The sequence below is a fragment of the Dermacentor variabilis genome, chromosome 10, assembly GCF_050947875.1.
Source record: "Dermacentor variabilis isolate Ectoservices chromosome 10, ASM5094787v1, whole genome shotgun sequence".
NCBI classification, from domain to species: domain Eukaryota; kingdom Metazoa; phylum Arthropoda; class Arachnida; order Ixodida; family Ixodidae; genus Dermacentor; species Dermacentor variabilis.
Window position 1 is genome coordinate 89,931,000 of NC_134577.1, and position 20,728 is coordinate 89,951,727.

The 20,728-nt window shown below is 45.2% G+C and overlaps 2 protein-coding genes across 4 annotated transcripts in view; one reads left to right on the plus strand and one right to left on the minus strand.

The window, feature by feature from the left end:
- The first annotated feature begins 306 nt into the window (after positions 1-306).
- Positions 307-17,552, plus strand: LOC142560800 (THAP domain-containing protein 3-like). Of its 3 annotated transcripts, none has more exons than XM_075673154.1 (4): positions 307-574; positions 8,804-8,926; positions 11,325-11,399; positions 14,985-17,552. In XM_075673154.1, the coding sequence occupies exons 1-4, from the start codon at positions 422-424 to the stop codon at positions 15,120-15,122; spliced, it is 489 nt and encodes a 162-aa protein (XP_075529269.1). In that variant the 5' UTR covers positions 307-421; the 3' UTR covers positions 15,123-17,552. The 3 variants fall into 3 exon arrangements, with proteins under 3 accessions (XP_075529269.1, XP_075529270.1, XP_075529268.1); XM_075673153.1 differs by lacking the exon at positions 307-574 and adding an exon at positions 1,503-1,977; XM_075673155.1 differs by lacking the exons at positions 307-574; positions 11,325-11,399 and adding an exon at positions 1,499-1,977.
- Positions 17,553-18,698: 1,146 nt separating this feature from the next.
- The window catches only part of r-l (rudimentary-like), a 31,338-nt gene continuing 29,308 nt past the window's right edge, over positions 18,699-20,728 (minus strand). Inside the window, exon 11 of the mRNA XM_075673151.1 lies at positions 18,699-18,992. Coding sequence (XP_075529266.1) covers positions 18,799-18,992 — 194 coding nt within the window. The 3' untranslated portion in view covers positions 18,699-18,798. The remainder of the gene's footprint in view (positions 18,993-20,728) is intronic.

Below are 20,728 nucleotides of genomic sequence, written 5' to 3' on the forward strand. Positions count from 1 at the left end.
CAAAAAAGATGTTTATTCAAACCAAACTTAACTATGATCCCTTTATTGAGCATTGCACGGTTACCAGCCACCTGCTATCATTCGAACAGCACGGCTTGGTGATCTCTAAGGCTATGTAAAAGTAACGCACATGTTCGATTTACCACAGTGATAAAGCTGTACGGTGCTTAATTAGGATAGAATGTCCTCGCATTTGTTTTCGACTGCGATCAAGCCAGAGCACAACTCAGAACTCCTTTGATCAACTTTCTGATCTTGCATGAGATGTTGTTTTCCTGCTTTCGTTTTCGTTCAGTGCCGCTGCCATCTTGGTTCACATATGGAAAGCAGCTGGGCGTTGCTTTCTGTGCTGTGTAACGGTTGCTGTGTAAGCTTTCCGTTTGTTTCCTAATAGTGGTATGCCTCTCGTCACCCACAAACGATGACTGGTTGTTGTGTGCCGCTGTGCGCCGGATCTAGCCGAAAAGGACATCGAATGTTTCGCTTCCCTCGTGACAAAGAGCGCCGGAAGATATGGGAGGTACAAATGAAACGCGCATTTTGGGAAGCGAAGGACACGAGCAAGATATGCGAGGTAAGCAACTCAGGGAAACCATCGGATATACCATTAAAGATACTTTCACTTTAGCGAGACATGCGTCAGGACAGCGTTCTTGGCACAGTGTCATGGACGCTAGCTGTCACGCAGTACGTTGGAATCGTACTGCAGTGCCAGGAGCGCGCTGTCGCGTGTAGACGACGACCAAGGAATATACATATTTATGGCAAATTCGGCAGATCGCACCGGGGCGCCCTGAAGCGTAATTTCATCCCGTCATCGATCGTCGCTCTAGCGCGCACGTACCGGTGCGATTAACCGAATTTGCCAGATAGACTTCCTAATTGACGACGACGCGTAGGCTATAGTGTCGCGATATATTACGAAAATGAAAAAAAAATCTCCGAAAGTGATCGCCCGAGAATACCGCCTCTGTGCGGATGCGTTCATGCCAACTTTTTTGTTAAAACAAACACATTGGCATGTGGTCCGACAATGGTTTCCCGCGCTCGCAGCAGCCGCGTTACCATGTGGCGCCGGAAGGCAAGAACGCTCGCGTATTGAGCGCCAAGATTGTGCGTTATGTCCGGTACGTGAATAACGTACACTTTGGTCATGAGCGTGTGTGTGAAATTTTACACTAGTACCTGCCGATCATCTCTGCACAAACAGTTAATAGACCTCAAACGAAAGCGCTCTTCTTAATATTTGTGCAGTACCACGTGCCCATTTAAATGAAGTACGTCTCAAGATTGACCTGCAATGTGGCCTGGGCACCTACCAAAAATCCCCGCATACACCCGGTTTGTGTCTGTTTAACTTCATGCAGTCTCCGCACCTCATTCCACTATATAATAGTATGACAGGTCAGGCGACTGCTCAATGGCACTTTTCAAAAGTTCCCGCAGTCGCCCGATGTGGCGCCACGGGTTTGGTTAGATTGGTTAGATTAGTGGATTAGGGTGCCTCGATGCCAGCGCCGCCGTTCAGGGTGGTGCTACGGTCGTGGTGCTATTATAGTGCTATCATAGGTGTTCTGTGGTGCTATCCTATGTGCTATCGTTTGACACGAGAGGTCATTTTGACCATCCCCACGCCGCCTCCATATATATGCCGCCTCTCTCTCGCTGCGACGCCATTTTGAATCACGGCGGGTGGTCAGAGTGGTCGCAGTTTATCGTGCTAACAGCTGAGCTTGCGTTGTTCGAGGCACTCGCTGGTGATTCAACTTGTTTGACAGTATTCGACTGCATGACTGACAAGCTTGTCAAGTCCACTGAGCCATCATGACGGGCTGTTGTGTGCTAATGTGCCCCGGGTCAACACGTAAAGGCCTGCGTTGTTTTCGCTTCCCCCGGGACCCTGAGCGAAGAAAAAAATGGGAAGCTCAACTAAAGCGGGATCGGTGGAAAGCAACTGACCACTCATATATCTGCGAGGTGAGTTGCAAAATAGTTAAGTCTTATCGATCCGTATTTTGCTATTAAAGCAAACTCGTGTACGCCGCTGACGCGCATACGTACGGCCGCGAGCGTGTTTTTCGTCTTGAACTTAGCTTTTCTACGCGAGTAGTGCCCTGATTATAGAGTCGGACGAGGGTGACTTTTATTCGCGGAATATTTAACACTAGCAAAAAATCGTAACGTCGCACACCTGTTTTATATTTTCACAGGAAGCACTGGCGTCTCTTTTGCAAAGTTCGCGTCGCTGTTGTTTAGACAGCAGAGTTACTTTTACGTTGAGCGAAAATAGACGAACCAAAAATTAAGTGATCGTTATTTGCTACTGGAGGCACACTGCTTCGTTGGAGAGTGCGGCTGTTGTGCTGGTGCCACTCGAAGCCTTGCGGTTTTTGAGATCGCAGTAGATAATTGCGGCTCTCATGTTAAAGTGCATAGAGGATTTTTTTTTTTTTATTGCTATATAATTGCATCGTGCTATTCGAAAGCGACGTAGCCGATGTTATGATCGCGGGCATATTTGCATTACGCTGTTCGTAAGCAGACCTTATCGCTGCATGTTCATTCCCGATCGTGGTTGCTATTATGTGACGGAGCTAAATGCCTAAGCAGGATGTACTCATGTAAACGTGCAGCTAACGCACATAATGGGTCAAATTTTGCCTGTGCTTTCTGGCTCGGCATCCGTCGTAGCCTGCGCGTTGTTTGGAAACGTGCGAGGTTCGCTAATAGAGCAACATTTTTTATGAACATATTCTGTTTAACACCTTAAATAATTGGTTATTTTTACAAGTATTTTTGTATCAGTACATAACTTCGTAAATAGCTGCTTTTTTACCACTGACTTGCTGGCTTATTTTGTAGTTCGCATCTTTCTTCATGCTTTGTTTTCATGTTTGTTGAAAAGGTAACAACACAGTGCATGTAGCAACTTTTTGCCCCTATGTCTTGTTCGCTTGTTTGGAGATTTGCATCTTTTTTTCATGCTTTGCTTTTATGCTTTCCTTTTAAGGTTAAACCCCATTGTACATACCCCACTTGTCTGTCCCTCTGTCTTGCTTACTTGTATTGTAGTTGGCGTTTTTTCATGGTCGACTGTCATCATGATCATCATCAGCCTAGTTACGCCCACTGCAGGACAAAGGCCTCTCCCATACTTCTCCAACTACCCCGGTCATGTACTCATTGTGGCCATGTTGTCCCTGCAAACGTCTTAATGTCATCCGCCCACCTAACTTTCTACCTCCCCCTGCTACGCTTCCCTTCCCTTGGAATCCAGTCCGTAACCCGTAATGACCATCGGCTATCTTCCCTCCTCATTACATGTCCGGCCCATGTCCATTTCTTGATTTCAACTAAGATGTCATTTACCCGCGTTTGTTCCCTCACCCAATCTGCTCTTTTCTTATCCCTTAACGTTACACCCATCATTCTTCTTTCCATAGCTCGTTGCGTCGTCCTCAATTTCAGCAGAACCCTTTTCGTAAGCCTCAAGGTTTCTGCCCCATGTGTGAGTACTGGTAACACACAACTGTTATACACTTTCCTTTTGAGGGATAGTGGCAACCTGCTCTTCATAATTTGAGAATGCCTGCGAAACGCACCTCAGCCCATTCTTATTCTTCTGGTTATTTCAGTCTCATGATCTGGATCCGTGGTCACTACCTGCCCTAAGTAGATGTATTCCCTTACCGCTTATGGACAGTCTTCAGCGACGCAAAATCGGCTCTTCAACTACTTAGAGTGGTGTTGAAAGAAAGCGCTTACAGAGTGTTGGCTCTTCAAACTGCCGAGCTCTACACTTTAGCACAAGAAAATGGCCACCACATCACATTTCAGTGGATTCCCAGTCACTGTGGTATACAGGGCAACGAACTGGCCGACGCCAAAGCGAAGAAAGCGCTCGCAGAACGAGTCACTGCTTTCAATTCCTTTTTCAAGAGCGGACGCCAACTGTCTCCTCTCCAGTGTCATCCGCAAATTGACAGCACAGCACTGGGACAATTTGGATAATCGCCACAGACGACTCCAGCGATTGGACCCTGCCATGACTTTTAGGCTACCACCGAACCTTCAACGAAGCTGTGCCAGTCTTCTGCACAGACTAAGGCTGGGGGTAGCGTTTACGCGCGGATACGTGCACCTCATGCGACGCACCGAGTCTCCACACTGTGAGGTGTGCAATGTGACTGACACTATAGGTCATGTGCTTTGTGACTGCCCTAAGTACGTGGAAGCGCGTGAAAGGTTGGACAACGACCTTACGTGTCTCGACAGCGCACCGTTGTCGGAGGACGTTATTTTAGGCCCTTGGCCAGATCCTCAGTCGAGTTTCAAGGCCATTCAGGCATTACTGAACTTTTTAAAAACAATGGGCTTGGATTGCAGACTTTGAGCATGCCAATTTGCTTGCGATATGTTCTACTCCTTCCTTCTATCGTCATCGTCACCCATCATGCACCTCTTCCCTCTTTCTTTCCCTCTTCCCCTTCCACCAATGCCGAGTAGCTGGCTAGAGGGATATACCTCAGGCCGACCTCTCAGCATTTCATATCATTAAACTTCTCTCTCTCTCTCTTACCGCTTCCAGTGCCTCGCTACCTATTGTAAACTGCTGTTCTCTTCCGAGACTGTTAAACACTACTTTAGTTTTCTGCAGATTAATTTTCAGGACCACCCTTCTGCTTTGCCTCTCCAGGTCAGTGAGCATGCATTGCAATTGGTCTCCTGAGTTACTAAGCAACGCAATATCATCAGCGAATCGCAAGTTGCTAAGGTATTCTCCATCAACTTTTATCCCCAATTCTTCCCACTCCATGTCTCTGAATACCTCCTGTAAACATGCTGTGAATAGCATTGGAGAGATCGTATCTCCCTGTCTGACGCCTTTCTTTATTGGGATTTTGTTGCTTTCTTTGTGCAGGGCTACGGTGGCTGTGGAGCCGCTATAGATATCTTCCAGTATTTTTACATATGGCTCATCTACACCCTGATTCTGTAATGCCTCCATGACTGCTGAGGTTTCGACTGAATCAAACGCTTTCTCGTAATCAATGAAAGCTATATATAAGGGTTGGTTATATTATGCACATTTCTCTATCACTTGATTGATAGTGTGAATATGGTGCATTGTTGAGTAGCCTTTACGGAATCCTGCCTGCTCCTTTGGTTGACAGAAATCTAAGGTGTTCCTGATTCTATTTGTGATTACCTTAGTAAATACTTTGTAGGCAACGGACAGTAAGCTGATCGGTCTATAATTTTTCAAGTCTTTGGCGTTCCCTTTCTTATGGATTAGGATTATGTTAGCGTTCTTCCGAGATTCTGGTACGTTCGAGGTCATGAGGCATTGCGTATACACGGTGGCCAGTTTCTCTAGAACAATCTGCCCACCATCCTTCAACAAATCTGCTGTTACCTGATCCTCCCCAGCTGCCCTCCCCCTTTACATAGCTTCCAAGGCTTTCTTTACTTCTTCTGGCGTTACCTGTGGGATTTCGAATTCCTCTAGGCTATTCTCTCTTCCACTATCGTCGTGGGTGCCACTGGTACTGTATAAATCTCTATAGAACTCCTCAGCCACTTGAACTATCTCATCCATATTAGTAACGATATTGCCGGCTTTGTCTCTTAACGCACACATCTGATTCGTGCCTATTCCTAGTTTCTTCTTCACTGCTTTTAGGCTTCCTCCGTTCCTGAGAGCCTGTTCAATTCTATCCATATTATAGTTCCTTATGTCCGCTGTCTTACGCTTGTTGATTAACTTAGAAAGTTCTGCTAGTTCTATTCTAGCTGTAGGGTTAGAGGCTTTCATACATTGGCGTTTCTTGATCAGATCTTTCGTCTCCTGCGATAGCTTACTGGTTTCCTGTCTAACGGCATTACCACCAACTTCTATTGCGCACTCCTTAATGATGCCCATAAGATTGTCGTTCATTGCTTCAACACTAAGGTCCTCTTCCTGAGTTAAAGCCGAATACCTGTTCTGTAGCTTGATCCGGAATTCCTCTTGACATTAAATAATTTGCACTGTTTTCTTTATTTTTTTTTTGTTGTTGCCTTTGCTGTCTATAAGGGGTGAGGTTGACAAGCTAGGTTACATATTTTTCTGCAGCACTAATGAAGCTCATCCTTTAGGGAGCAGTTATTTTCAACAGCCTAGCCCATCACCACCCAATTTTGCAGCCAAAATAGGAATTGCGTGCACAGGCATCGTCAAAACTGCAGCTTTCTACTAAACCTTTTGTGGTCGAGTCTTTTTCACAAAGCATAAATTTTCAGTCTGTTACTTTTATTTCGCATTTAAAACTGTTAGAAAAGAATTACTGCAGTTATTTAATGACCTCGATCAAGTACACCCTTTTTTGTGTAGGTGTACAAGCATGGTTTATAAATGAGTACAGATGGGCATGAATAAAATAAATATAATGAAAAATATAATGCACTTCACAAGCGGAGGAATCTTAGCAGAACAACTGGTGCGCACGTTCAGAGCGCCAGCGAATTCTGCATATGAGCGCACGCAAGAACGCTCGGTGGTTGTGTGCCTGTCAGAAAAAATGAAACGAGTGGAAAACTTGCAGTAGTGGTTTATCCTACAGCCAACGAGGTGCAATCAATGTTCGTGGGCCTCGTGAAAGAATTAAACGCAGGCGCAGTGGCAATGTTGGTATACGCGGCATCGTTTGTATGTGCCAGTGCCAGTCTGTAAACAGGTGCAATTTGCACCCCTGTGGGCAATAAAGAGGCAAGGAACTCGCAGTTACAATTTGAAAGATTAAAAAGCAGACAGGTTGTCATTGCGAGCGAAACCAACCGCCGCGCGCGAGCGGCTGATGACGCGCGGCTGTTATCAAAGCGCAGGAATTGAAAAACCAAAAACCACGAAGAAAAAAAAAACAATTTCTTCCACTCACACGGAGCAGTGGCACCTCCTGGGCAACGCATCTTCAGAATGATAGCCAACTGACGAGCCTGTTTAAAATGATAGCCAACTGACGGCACTCGACCACTCGGGGCCCTAAAATTAATTCGTACAACTACGTCTTCGACCCTCAGATGTAAAAATGGCTATTATGAGTAAAAAGATGCGCAGTGCAATATTGTTAAAAAGATTGTTCGAATCAAAGCACTCGAAGCGCGCCGAGAGCATGAACGGCGCGGCGCCGTTGCGAACGCTAGCGCAGCCGATCCAGTGTGCTTCAATATGGCGGCGCCATTGAGGTTGTCTCCACCCTGAACGGCGGCACTGGCATCGAGGCACCCTAGGTTAGATTAGCATTACTACAGTGTACTAGTAGCATTACAGTGTATGGCTCCCAAAAGAAGCCATATACAATAATTCAAGAATGGATTAGAGTTACTACTATATACATGATCTTCCAGGGTAGCATATGCATTAACTATAGATTGGATTATTGTTCAATTCTCAGTTACGAAAGGAGTCGAGAGATGCACCATAGAGTAGCACGAATTAAGCTACAAAGAAAACCCATGCAGGTTTTGTAAAAAAATGGTCACAGCCAAGGACGAAAAACAAAAGTGCATGTATTTACATTATTTATAGCTGGAGTTACTTAGAATACAGTTGTTTCCTATCAAACATGTACCTCCTCCCCACTATTGGAGATTGGCCAAGAAATGGGTGGATTATTCCAATCTTTTATTAAGAATAAATTTCAGAATATCTACCAGGACTTAGCACTGTAGAATGTAAAACTTTCGGTTAAATGAAAATCAGTAACAGGAAATCAAATTAATAATAATTAATTTAAAAGAAATTCTTGTACAGTCCATGTTGGACATTATTTCTTTCACACTTCCAACTTTCTTAGCCAGTGCCATCGCGTGCTGAAAAAAAATTTCGGTAGGTTTCTAAAAAAAAAAAAATAACCTTTTCAGTTGAAGAATTCTTCCTGGTTTGGGGATCTACCTTAGCCAACCAGGAGGCTAGCAGATCACAGACTGAGGGCAAATTAATTGACAACTTGAAGTGCAGCACACCCAATATGGCAAGCGAGTTTTGTGGAAACCTAGCAAACATAAATTTTTCCTCCTGAAACTTTCTCTTTGAGAAACTGATATGGTCTGTGCTTCAAGTTGTCGATCAGTTCACTATCAGCATAGATATGTGCTTTGTCTTTGGTTCTAACTTGGTTTTGAAGGCACTCTATTGCTTGGTAGCTTGTAGTTCTGTTTGCGTTGTTGCCAGTGTCATGTTGTTGATCTGTTTGTTAGTTTTGCAAAGCGTCACATTAGCATGGGGTTTTCTCTGTATGCAATGTTGCTGTTCTCTTCCTAGTAGCATGGCTACAACTATTGCAACTTCTGCTCCTCCATTTCGATTTGCTTTTGATGTGCCTTTGCAATTGGCGCTCCTCTGTTTCCATTTGCTCTTGACGTGAATTTGTTATTCTATTGCTTTACTGCACCTCATCCATGGAGCAAGACGGACAATTAGTCTCACATTTTCCCTGCCCTGCCAAGACCTCTAGACTGTCAGGCACACCAGGGGAGATTCCGTCACCAGGAATTACTGCCATTGATGTCTTCGTGTAAATATTGAAAACTGCATTCTGTTTGAAATGCATTGACAAGCCAGAAAGCAGCAGTGTTGACACAGCTGCAAAGGACGAGTGTGTCTGCTTTTGAAAAAATTGAATTTCTTACTTAAGCTTTGTTGTGTTGCTTTGTTTGCTTTGACTCTAACCACTTTGTAAACATTTGTTGTTGTTGTTGGCATGAAGAAAAAGCGGATGCTTAAACTCGTAGGCTTATTATTGCCATGCCTTAAATGTTGCAGTTGCATTTTGAGCCATCACAGTTTGAGCAGCGTCGAGCGGATGGCTGGAAAAAGCTGAAGCAGAATGCCATTCCTACGCTCTTTGCAAACAACACGCAGCCACCCAAGCAACAAACAGAACAGGTACAGTAACATGAAAAGGGGGGAAAAAATCAAGATGCTTCGCGTGTTCATTTCTCTTCACAACTTGTACATAGTTTCTTATCAAGCCTTCCTTACAAACTGCAGGACAAAACCATGCATAAAAAGTTTTGAAGATGGTTATCTCCAAAGTGGTGCTGATCTCAGGATTTCTAACAATAAGTGGACATGCTCTATGCATGCAATGACTAGCTTGAATTCTACAATTACAATATGTGTGCTAACATTGTTAATTAAAATTTGATGAGCAATATTTAGTTAAATTAGAGTGTTTATTAGCATTTATCACACAATTCTTAATGTATGTTACTACTGTGGATCTTAAGCAGCAAAAATTTGCATTTTGTTTCGAGTGCACTTTTTTTACTTATTGGTGATTCACTGTTGAAATGCCCTGTATAATGCTGAAAAAAAAATCTGTTAAAAAGTGTGATTCCTGCCCAGTACAATACAAGAATATCACACCCGAAAGCAGTCTGTTAATATGAAAAAGATTTTACTAATATTACTTGGTGTTAATTAATTATAAAAAGAGCTTGTTTTCACAATTGCACTGGTGTAATTTTGACACACAATAAATATTCAAGCACCATGTCACATAGATATACTACTTCTTCTGCTCGAGTTCTTTAAAGTAGTGCTTTAGAATTATAGGCTGCTGCCACTGGATTGCGGGTGCCTCAGCATGTCCTGAATATGACAAGGTTACATTATATATATATATATATATATATATATATATATTTTGTGGGGTTCTCTCACCCGTGCTCTTGGGACAAAGGAACGACAACACAGTAGTTCGAACAATCACAAGGGCGTTTATTGCACCCTTCATAGATCAATGCCAGCTAGCAGAGTTGCTATCCACAAAACATGCCGATAGGCGCGCGACAAATCTAGAAGTCCGACTCACCGCGACTGGATAGCGAGCGAATATGTTCGCCCCATGCTGGATCCCAACGCTTGGTCGTTCGCGCGTACGGCCACGCGAACGGTGGCACGTTCGAAGGCGGCCACGTGAGACGGTCTCGCAGAAGCATGGATCGGCGCACGCGCAGCACGGCACGTCCGCACTGCTTGCTGTCCCGCCGCCAAAGAGGAAGCGCCTTGTCTTTCGGCGCCCAAGTAACCCCGGCTGTCGGCGGCGTTAGCAGCGCAACACTCGCGCCATCTCTCGTTTAGAACGACAGAAAGCTGAGCTAGTTGGTAAGGATTCATTATGCAAAATAGAAGTGAGGCGTGCAGACAGGACACAAGAGTAGAGAAGTGGACAACACGAACGCCGCGAAGTGTTCGTGTTGTCCACTTCTCTACTCTTGTGTCCTGTCTGCACGCCTCACTTCTATTTTGCATAACCATCTCTCTTACTGCACCTCAACCACTCCGACCGCCGCGGGCGCCAGTCCACGCGAGCCATGCGGGAAAACAACATATCAGGGGATGTGCGAGAGTCGCGCATCACCACAGTATATATATATATATATATATATATATATATATATATATATGTGTGTGTGTGTGTGTGTGTGTGTGTGTACCGGCCACGGCGGCCACATTTCGATGGGGGTGAAATGCGAAAACACCCGTGTACTTAGATTTAGGTGCACGTTAAAGAACCCCAGGTGGTCTAAATTTCCGGAGTCCTCCACTACAGTGTGCCTCATAATCAGAAAGTGGTTTTGGCATGTAAAACATCATAATTTATATATATATATATATATATATATATATATATATATATATATATATATATATATATATTAAGCTACACAAAACACTACACCATACACTATGATGCACACAAATTCACTGGTATACAATGGGCATCGAACAAAGAAAGATAGTCATAAAAATTATGAATGCCATATTCAAAGTACATATTTGATACCTATTCAAAATGAGCAACCTATTATGTGATTGCAACAACATCAGGCAAACTATTACAAATTTTTGGGGGAAAGATAAGATAAGCAATAGATGTATGGAAAATATTGTGACTGCATGCCACTGTAACTACCCCCCATTTTTACTCTTTCTATATTTCCATCCCTATAGTATTGCCATACACCTGCACAGAGTAGTAAACCAGATTACTTCCCTGTCTAACATTCCTATTTATGATTTTTCTTTTCTCTCTCCCTCTTTTTTTCTTTCTTCACTGACATCAACTTTCAATTAAGATTGTTGTAATCCTTTCACAGCGGAGTCATACATTTACATGTTTGCTCAGAACTTTTGTACGCAAAACGTTGGCTGTGTAAGACTTTTAAGGGCGCAACATCGTCTTACACATCTTGTTTTCTAAAGCATGGATTGCACGCACTGCATCAAGGGATTTGCCAAATAAACGTCGTGACGGCCTCTGTGACATCTTGCCCAGGGTTCACGCTCAAAACGGCGAAAAAAGCGGCCAGAAGTCACCCGAGGGGAAGCAGCCATAAACAAGCATAGTGAGGTAGGTGTTACCATGGGATGCACATGCTGCGTGGAGACCATGCGTTTCGTGCACTATACTTTCTTTTTATTACTCTAGAATTCATTGTGAATGAGCTTGAAAGCTTCATTTTGTTACAGACTTATACTTTTAATAAAGAGAAGCGAAATGGAAGTGTAAGGAAAGATAACACGCTGTCAGTGTGCACCAAACCATCGCATGTGCGGTGCTGTACCCAAAGATTGAGACGTTTTTTAACTAGTGCACGACATGATGGTACGTTGTATCCCGTGTGCTCATTTAAGTCTTGTCTTTGCTCTTCTTGTTAGATGTCTCAATCCTGTAACATGCAGCAACTAGCCCAACTTTCTCCTCTTTTCTAACGGGCCTTTATCAATTGAGCTACCAATCAAACTAGGGTTCAATTTTGTCTCTGATTTCTTCTTCACTTTTCTGCAACACAACGCTTCTTGTCCAATGCACGCTTCGATCCCATTCGGTTCACTTCACTCCTTCCTGCACGCTCAGCTGCTGCTTTTAATGCCGACTTCTTCACTTCCTGCCTCTTTTTCCGCTTGCACATGCGCATTCTGGAGGATTGGCCAAGAATGTTCACGTGCCTAGTGTCACATGTGCCCTGTTGCACGTACCCAACGGCCCCAAACTGTCTATTCACCATCATCTTCATGCATATCCCCAGTGACTCAGGCTGGCATGACAGAAGTTAGATATGGACGGATGTTCTGAAAAGTGTGCAGTGTTTCCAGAGAATGCAGGTTGCATTAAAATCCAAATTTGTTGTGGAGCCTGTGTTTTGTGAGCTTGTTATGGCCAACTGTACGTGTATTCATGTTGTGGCCATGGTAGTAGTGTTAGCCGGCACTACCAACAGCTATGGCAGCAGATGTGGAGCGCATCCAGTAAACTGCACGCATCGTTTAGTGTGTGAGCTTACGAGTTGGCAACTGGTCAATAAAACATTGTACATGCAACTAATAGAATAAGGGCAAAATGTGACTCTAATCAACCAAGAGAACAGCCTGGCTTCAGGAAGGGACATTCTACGATGTATCACGTCCATGTCTTCAAACAGGTGACCGAGAAATCTGTGGGGTACGATCAACGTTTCTATATGGCAATCATAGATTATGAATAGGTGCTTGATTCAGTAGAGAAAACAGCAGTCGTGGAGGAATGGCATAATCAAAAAGGACAGGAGGCATGCATGAATATCTTTGGAAATATCTACAAAGATTCCACAGCTACCTTGGTTCTCCATAAGAAAAGTAGGAAATTAACAATCGAGAAAGGGGTCAGGGAAGAAGATGTGGTCTCTCCAGTGCTATTCACTGCATGCTTAGAAGTATATTCAAGCTTTTAAGCTGGGAAGGCTTAGTGAGCATCGACGACGAATATCTCGATAACCTTCGGTTTGCAGATAACATTGTCCTGTTCAGCAACACTGGGGAGGAATTGCAACAAATGGTCGATTGAGGTCCTTAACTGAGTGTGTAAGAGTATGTTTGAAGATTAATATGCGGAAGACAAGTAATATTCAATAGCCTGGCAAAAGAACAGGAATTCATGATCACCAGCTGGCTTGTAGAGTCTGTGCAGGAGTATATTTAAGTAAATTACTTACAGGGGACCCTGATCATGAGAAGGAAGTTTACAGAAGAATAAAAATGGGTTGGAGTGCATACAGCAGGGATTACCAAATACTGACTGGGAGCTACCGCTACTAACGGTACTAACATGATAACTAACAGTACTAATGATTCTACCGGTACTAACATATGGGGCAGAAACTTGGGGGTTAACTAAGAAGCTAGGGAGCAAGGACCACACAAGAAGTGTTTGAACGAAAAATATTAGGTGTAACGTTAAGAGACAGGAAGAGAGCGGTGTGGATCAGAGAGCAAACGGGGATAGCTGATATCCTAGTTGACATTAAGAGAACTAAATGGAGCTGGACAAGCCACGTAATGCATAGGTCAGATAACTGGTGGACCATTAGTTACAGAATGAGTGCCAAGAGAAGGGAAGCGCAATTGAGGAAGGCAGAAAGTGAGGTGGGACGATGAAATTCAGAAATTGGCAGGCTGGAATCCGCTAGCACAAGACAAGGGTAATCGGAGATCGCTGAAAGAGGCCTTTGTTCTGCAGTGGACCTTCAAAGGCTGCTGCTGGTGATGATGATGCTACCTCAAGGCTGCCAGAGTTGGGAACCTCACTCTACAGTGAACAAGAACCATGACACTCAATTTTTAATGACAACCACAGGAAGCCAACAGACAATCAGACATAGGAAAGTACAGTAAAAATTGGAACTGTTCGTTCTTTCTTTATTACCCATAAAATTAATTGTGGATGAGGGTTAAATGCAAAAAGAGCTTTACGATCAGCTTTCATAACTTTCAAGAAACTTGTTGCAATGTCACCTGCAAACAACAATGCAATAACAAAGATCCCCTTATCGGTTATCGCATTTCAATGTTCTAGTTTAGTGCCTTGTTCCAGATTGAAATCCTACATTAAACGCAGAAACATGAGCACCGTTACAAGTGATAAACTCCTACACAAAAGCATTAAATGGCTGCAGTTCTTGGAAAATGAAGTCCAGTGGCATGTATTTCACAATGTACCATTTATTTCTCCAATACTAAAGACATAATTCTCTATTTTCTTTATTTGAAGCTTTCTCTACTTAGAGCTACATTACTTGATCCATCACAGGCATTCTAATTATTCTTACATGATCGTAACTTGAACATCTTGTCTATGTATGAAAATCATTCTGTCATCTTGCATTCCTGCTTGCTGGCTGCTTTTGACTGGATATAGTTGGTTCAGTTCGTTGCATTGCAAGCATCTTGTAATGGACACATAAATTAGGACACATCACGCGCTTTCGGCTGTCTGTATTCCTGTCTGTTTTCCTGGGCAAGAGTGCACACGATGGCGTGCTTTGACCAAAGGGAGGTCGCTCCCCAGCCCCGATGTAATGTGATCTGTCTTCCGTGCGGTACAAACGGTCCTGGCGTGCATTTTGTAAGCATCCACCTAGTGGACTGTCCATTTTGACTGCTGCTGAAGTGCTGATTGCCTTGCCTGTGGTATGGCCGAGAACGAGGCAGCCGCCTACCTCCTACTCACACGTACAGCTCCAGTCAATTGATGGTGGTGGCTGAAGTGGACAGCCCACAAGGTCGAGATTTACAGTAGAGCCTCCCTCCCAGCTCTCTCACGACATGCCCGCTGTGGTGACGTAGTGGCTCTGGCGTTGCGCTGCTAAGTACAAGGGTGCTAATTGACATGTTCACAGAGGAGGACAGACAAGAGGCATTCATGTTGTCAGTCTTCCCCTGTGTGTGCAAGCTTGCGCCTCTCTTCAAGTAGCTATAGTTCACCAACTAGCATAAGAAATCCTGAGTTTACATACCCTCCTACATCCTAGCCTTTGTTCACTCATCAACCAATCATCAGTGCACTAAAAACCAGCTATACTAGCCCAATGGCATGTAATCCTGAAGTTATGCTGGCTCGTTAGTTTTTGTCAGGGGTCTATAGTCGTTCATGATTAACTTTGTACACATCTCCTTGCAGGCCGACCACAAGCCTGAGGCTCTAATGTCATTCTGTGAAGTTGTCCTAACATATGAGAGCTATAGCAGTGGCACAGGCAGTACCACTGTTACCATTCACCAGATAGCCGAGCAAGGCGAACCGTTGACGCCCCACTGACCCAGGACAGCCGCCCCAGATCTGTCTACCAGCTTGGCCACCAGTGCCTGCAACGTCGGTGCATATCCACGCGACGTTGTTGCTACCTTTGCTGAATAGACAACGGACATTGCAAGCCGACTGCCAAGAATCCTGTGGATGTGGGCTGAGGTTGTCTACATGCCATCGTGCTCGAAAGACACGAGACAAAGATTAGTGTTTGTGCTTGTGCTGTGTATATATGTGCAACAGTGACGTGACTGCAGTGAGGGCAACTTGCATGGCTAGTTTGTAAGGTGAGAACCACTCCACATTGCTCAAAAGCAGTGAGGTTGTTGCTGCCGTTTGTTTCGTACTTTTTTGCACAGTACTCAAGTAATTGCCCTCGCTGAATGGATGACAGACATTGCAAGCCAATGCGAAGAACCACACGAAAGTGACTCGTCTACAAGCCAGGCTACATTCTAAGAGGCTCACAAAAATATTGTAATGTTCATCACATTACAGATAGACAAAAGATTTTGCTTGCAGGAAAGGCACAGAGGTAGACCTGAGCTGCTGCACTCTACTCCGCTACTCTGTACTGGGTCAAAGGGAAGGGGGAGTGAAAGTACAATAGAACCTCGTTCATACGTTTTGGAAAAAAACGCTGGAAAAAACGTACTAACCGAGTGGACGTATGATCGGAAGTCAGTGAACAAATTGACAGACTCAACTGTAGACAGCATCTACGTAACATGAAACGTTGCGGGAATCATTGCAGCACAAGAGGCTGATGCGAGCTGAGCTGGTGGTGCTCAGGCGGCCCAAGACGCCTGCTGTCCTTTTTGTGGCTTCGGCCGGCTTACGTTTGTGTCAGCAGCTGCTTCGAGCGGGGTACTTTGGCAGTACGTTTTGATGTGTCCACATCAACGGGAGTCGTTGCTGCACGGGACAGGTGCCGATGCGCGTGAGCCCAAGCGACCCGAGACGCGCGTAGTTGTAGTGTTTTAAGAGTGCGACGGGAAATGCAAGTTAAATCGAGCTGGTAGACAACACCGACACAGGATGCTCCCTTTGTGCCACCTGCAGCAGAGAATGGCGGTGCATTTGTGTTATTACCTATTAAGTGTGGAGTACGCTTCCAGCGGCACTACAGCTCATGCACTGTGAAGCAAATATAGGTAGGTGAGGGTGCATATCGCAATGGGGTTGACAGCAATAGATTTCACACAGTAGATTCACATCGCTGTGAATGCTGTGTGCAATGACTTGGGACGAGATTTTCTGGTACCGGAATAACAAACTTGGTGTGCACCAGTGTTTTCACGTGCGACGAGCCGGCGAGCATTGCGGGGAAACTGCTGCGGCGGGCGGTTGCTGTTCTCGATTGCGCGGTCCTCACGCCTTTTCTTGTTTTTTACGGGATCTAGCAGCCAGAAAGCGTATCACACGATCGCAGTTTGGTGATCACCTGAACATTGGTGCTGAAAGATAGTGTTTTCGGGAAACATATGAACCAGTAAAAAATAAGCGTAACTGTATTGTGTCATTTTTTGTGTTCTTGATCGTGAATATTGGCGCCGGGAAAACATATTTAACAGGATCGTATCAGTGAGGTTCCACTGTATTGGGATGTACTGTACTATTGGGATGTATTGTACTGTATTTGGATGAATGATGAGGAAAAGAGGAGTGCCGCTCGTCCAGTCCCTTCACATGCAAGAACTCCAACAGTGCCTGCGTTGTATGCCTCAGTTATAGGATCAGGCCATGAACTGAGAACAGTGCTTTCCAGTAGCGGTTACTTACTGATGCTGGCAGGGAAACTGTCCAGTGGCCATCTCTCCAGTACATATGCTGGGCGTAATATGTTCCAATGTTTCAGGTGTTTCGCTGAGCTCGCAGTCAGGGCTACTCGACTGGCTTATGTGCATAGCGGTGGGTGAAAGGAACACCCAGACGAAACATGACTACTGTCTGCGGTTGTGTTGTGCTTGTGAGCAGCAGCAAAAGGGTGGCCACCGTCACCAAATGGACATTGCGAGTCACCTCCAGAGCGGTCAACTTTTGTAATTGTTTTAGTGAAGTGGAACAAATTCCACAAGGCTCAAGAAGAGTGAAATCGGTGTGTCTGTCCATTCTGTTTTTTTTTTTTTTTTTTGTGTGTGTCACACTGCGTTTGATCACCCTCATCAAAGGAATGACAGACATTGCAAATTGAGTACCGAGAATCACCTGACAGGGCAAGCTACGCTCGCAACACTTGAGCGTTAGACAAATCCTAATGCTCACCAAATTATTCAGAACTAGGCAAAGCAGGGGGGTAGAAGTTCATGCTCTAAGGTGCTTTTACCCCAGGGGCTTTAACAGAATGAACTGCCAAAGGCTACAGAGGTAAAGTTACAGAAACTCATTAGTTCAGCACTCATTGCACACATTTTCGCAAAATAAAACCATGTTGTTCTCACACTTGTCAGTGTTGTTGCTTTGTGCGAGGCGCATTCATTCTTCATATGGATTTACCTATCCACACAGTTTTGCCAAATGTGGTTATTCACAAAATGTAGCCTCGTCGCCTGTAGAGGCCACTGTCCACAACCGAAGCATCCTTTTAGTATATTTAATAGGGGCTGCCTCCTCCTGGTACTGTAAAGCCTAGTATACTATATAGGGTGGTTTAGCCTGTACATCAAAGTACTACTAATTACCAAACCATTGAAATAAAAAGCTTGCCACATTGGCTTTCTTTTAAATGTGTAGAAATGCAAAAGGTAGTGTGCAACAAACAACTAACGGCTATGTTTTGGAGAGCAGCTCTGAGGTGGCCGTTCCTGCAGTGAGCGTTGGCGTTGTCCCTTGTAACCGAGCGGAAGGTGAAAGCAAATACGGAGTGCAGTAGGAGATGAAAGAGAGCGCGACGAGGAAGGTGGAGGAGGAGCCTACAGTGAAAGCATGAGGCTGAATGTGGAGGAGCAGAGTATGGGGAAAGAGTGAGGAGGAAAGCAGAGTGCCGTGAGATATGGCACCATAGTATTTGTAGCCCGATTGCATGCGCAACGCTAATTGTGTAGTACTTTCCGGAAGCCATGCAGGCATCAGCAATTACACTGGAACCTTCGACGAGTCGTCTGTAAAAGCCAACGCACTTGACCCGCAGATCAGATTTTTGACGATCGCCGACTCTGCTCACCACCATCATTGTGCTCGAGTGGGGTCACGAGTAATAACTGTTAAGAGGCAATGTGGCGACACTCGGGGAGCTCCAGAGAGCATTGTGCACATGTCCAAACGTTGACTTTCCTCTCTGCCACACTCTTGCCGTGTATATACACACACTGAACCACCTCTCGACCTGGCGTACAAGGAAACAGCAGCAGCAGCGCAAATGTCAAAGGAAGAGGCAAAGAAAGCTTCCCTTTAATATACTGCAGTCTTTTCCAGGAGGTTGGTAGCACCATACAGGTTGTTTCTTCTTACCAGAAGGCGTTGCTTTAGAAAAGAAATTCTGTGTTAGGAGGGACACTTGATATAAGAGAAAGTTTGAAAAACGGGCATAGATACATACGTGCAAGCGTCCTATGTATTCACCCTAAACAAAAGATTAGCACCAATATTGAAACATAGAAGCTTTATTCCTGGCCTGGTCAAAACATCCCACTGGCTTCTTTCTTCTTTACAACCACAGCATGCCCACCAGTCATTGGGAGAGCACACACTATTTCACGGCCAGTGTAGACAGGTAGGCGTCGTAAGCAGCCTTCTTGTAGCGCAGCGCAGCCTCCTCAGGGTTGGCCGCAGCCACGATGCCCCGTCCCACAATGATGATGTCAGCACCTCGCTCGGTCACGGCAGATGCGGGGTCACAGTACTGCTGCCCGAGGCTGTCCCCACTGGCGTCCAGCCGCACACCTGCAAACAAGGCCAGCCGTCCCCTCAGAAAGCAGGAAATTATGCAGATTTGAGCATTGTGAGAACCTAAGTCAGTGCGATGCATTTACCGCACAACACTTGAGATAAAGCGTTTTGGAACTTAATAAGGGGCCATCAGAAGCAGAGTGATGCATAACCTCTAAGCACCCAACTTTTTGCGATTGGTATACTTCGTTATGTATATGAACCACGATTGTTATATGAACCTCTCCAACTCCGTGTGCAGTACAGTGCAGTCCACATGCTCATATACCACATATAACTATCAGTTATAACGAGCTGACTACAAACTTATCAATTAGGGCTATGAGGAAAAAAACTGTATATTAATATGTTATGACCACAAGTCGAATAGAACAATCAAAATTCTGCCTTCTGGGCAGCGTTTTCCATGCAGACTGAGCCTGACATTGGCGTTGCCAAGTTCCCCTTTAAGCAATCGATGTCGAGATGGGGTGAAAAATTTACCTACATGCATTTGTGTCTGCCGCCATTACTGCGCAGCGCCTGTGTGCTGATTGCAAAAGCCACGTAGAGCATCGCGCATTGGCACAGTGCGCAAGATGGCGCCAGCTGTTTTGCATCTGCCTCGCCAACAATCGTGCTCTATACATATCCAGAGAGAGAAAGAAAACAGTTATGACACAAAGCATTCTGGATGATTATCAAAGTCAGTGCAAAGTATTTGTCACCACGTGGCACAACACCCAAACGAACTCGCATCCTCCCAGGAAAACACTCGCTCGAGGACTGCCACATGTGTGAGCCGCGACACCCTGACGGCTTACAATGCAGACGCTATACGCTGCACCAAATTTGTCTTCGACAAAGTGCTTTTGAAAGTATGCGCCTGCGTCCCGCAAGTGGCGCAGTCAGCCCTGCGTGGTCGTGGTGGCCTGTTCAGCAGTAGTCTGCTAGGCGTGCCACTGTTCTTCGGCCGCATGTCACTTGCGTTTTTGCTCGCGCTTCATGGCAGCACGTATCTCGTCGGCCCATCGCTTCGGCTCCTGCCTCGCCCGCTTGAGTACACATCACATACTTCTGTAGTCTCTGCAGAGCCTTTGCACTCTTTTGCTCCTCTTCCACTTGATAACTTCAAAGGCTCATAGTTGTATCTGCAAGTAGGGGTCTACGCACAACATAGCACAGCTAGCACAACCGAGCGAGGTCTATTTGTAGCAGGCACACCCATACCAGTGAGTGGAGCAAGGTGGCAACAAGCCAGTAGCGATAAACGAGTGGGTGCATGGGAGAGCGTGCGCATCTTTGTGGAGCAAAGAGGGGCTGAGCCATGTCAGCCAGTGAGCGGACGATTGGGGGCGCACACCCATCATCGCCAAACTCTGTGACCTTTTTACAGCCTCGCATTTGACCTTGGCTTCGGCTAGGCAAAACATTTAAAAAAGAGCAATAAGCGGGACAGTGCCACCTGCCTTTTTTACAATCTCTCTCTCTCGCTCAGTGAGCGCTGAATTGAGCCACAGAAGCAACCCCGAAGTGGCAAACAGCCCAGTTCGTAGAAGATGGCGCCAACAACTCACAAAGGTGTGTCGCTTGAGACGAAGCTGGAAATTTTTCAAGACTCAAAGAAATAAGAACTCGTGCATCTGACGATACCAACGATTCCAAAAACCGGGAGTGCAGTGATCATGAAGGCGCGACCAGTAGCCATGCTGATCAACAGAAAAAGGGTTAGGGACCCTTTTCCAGCATAA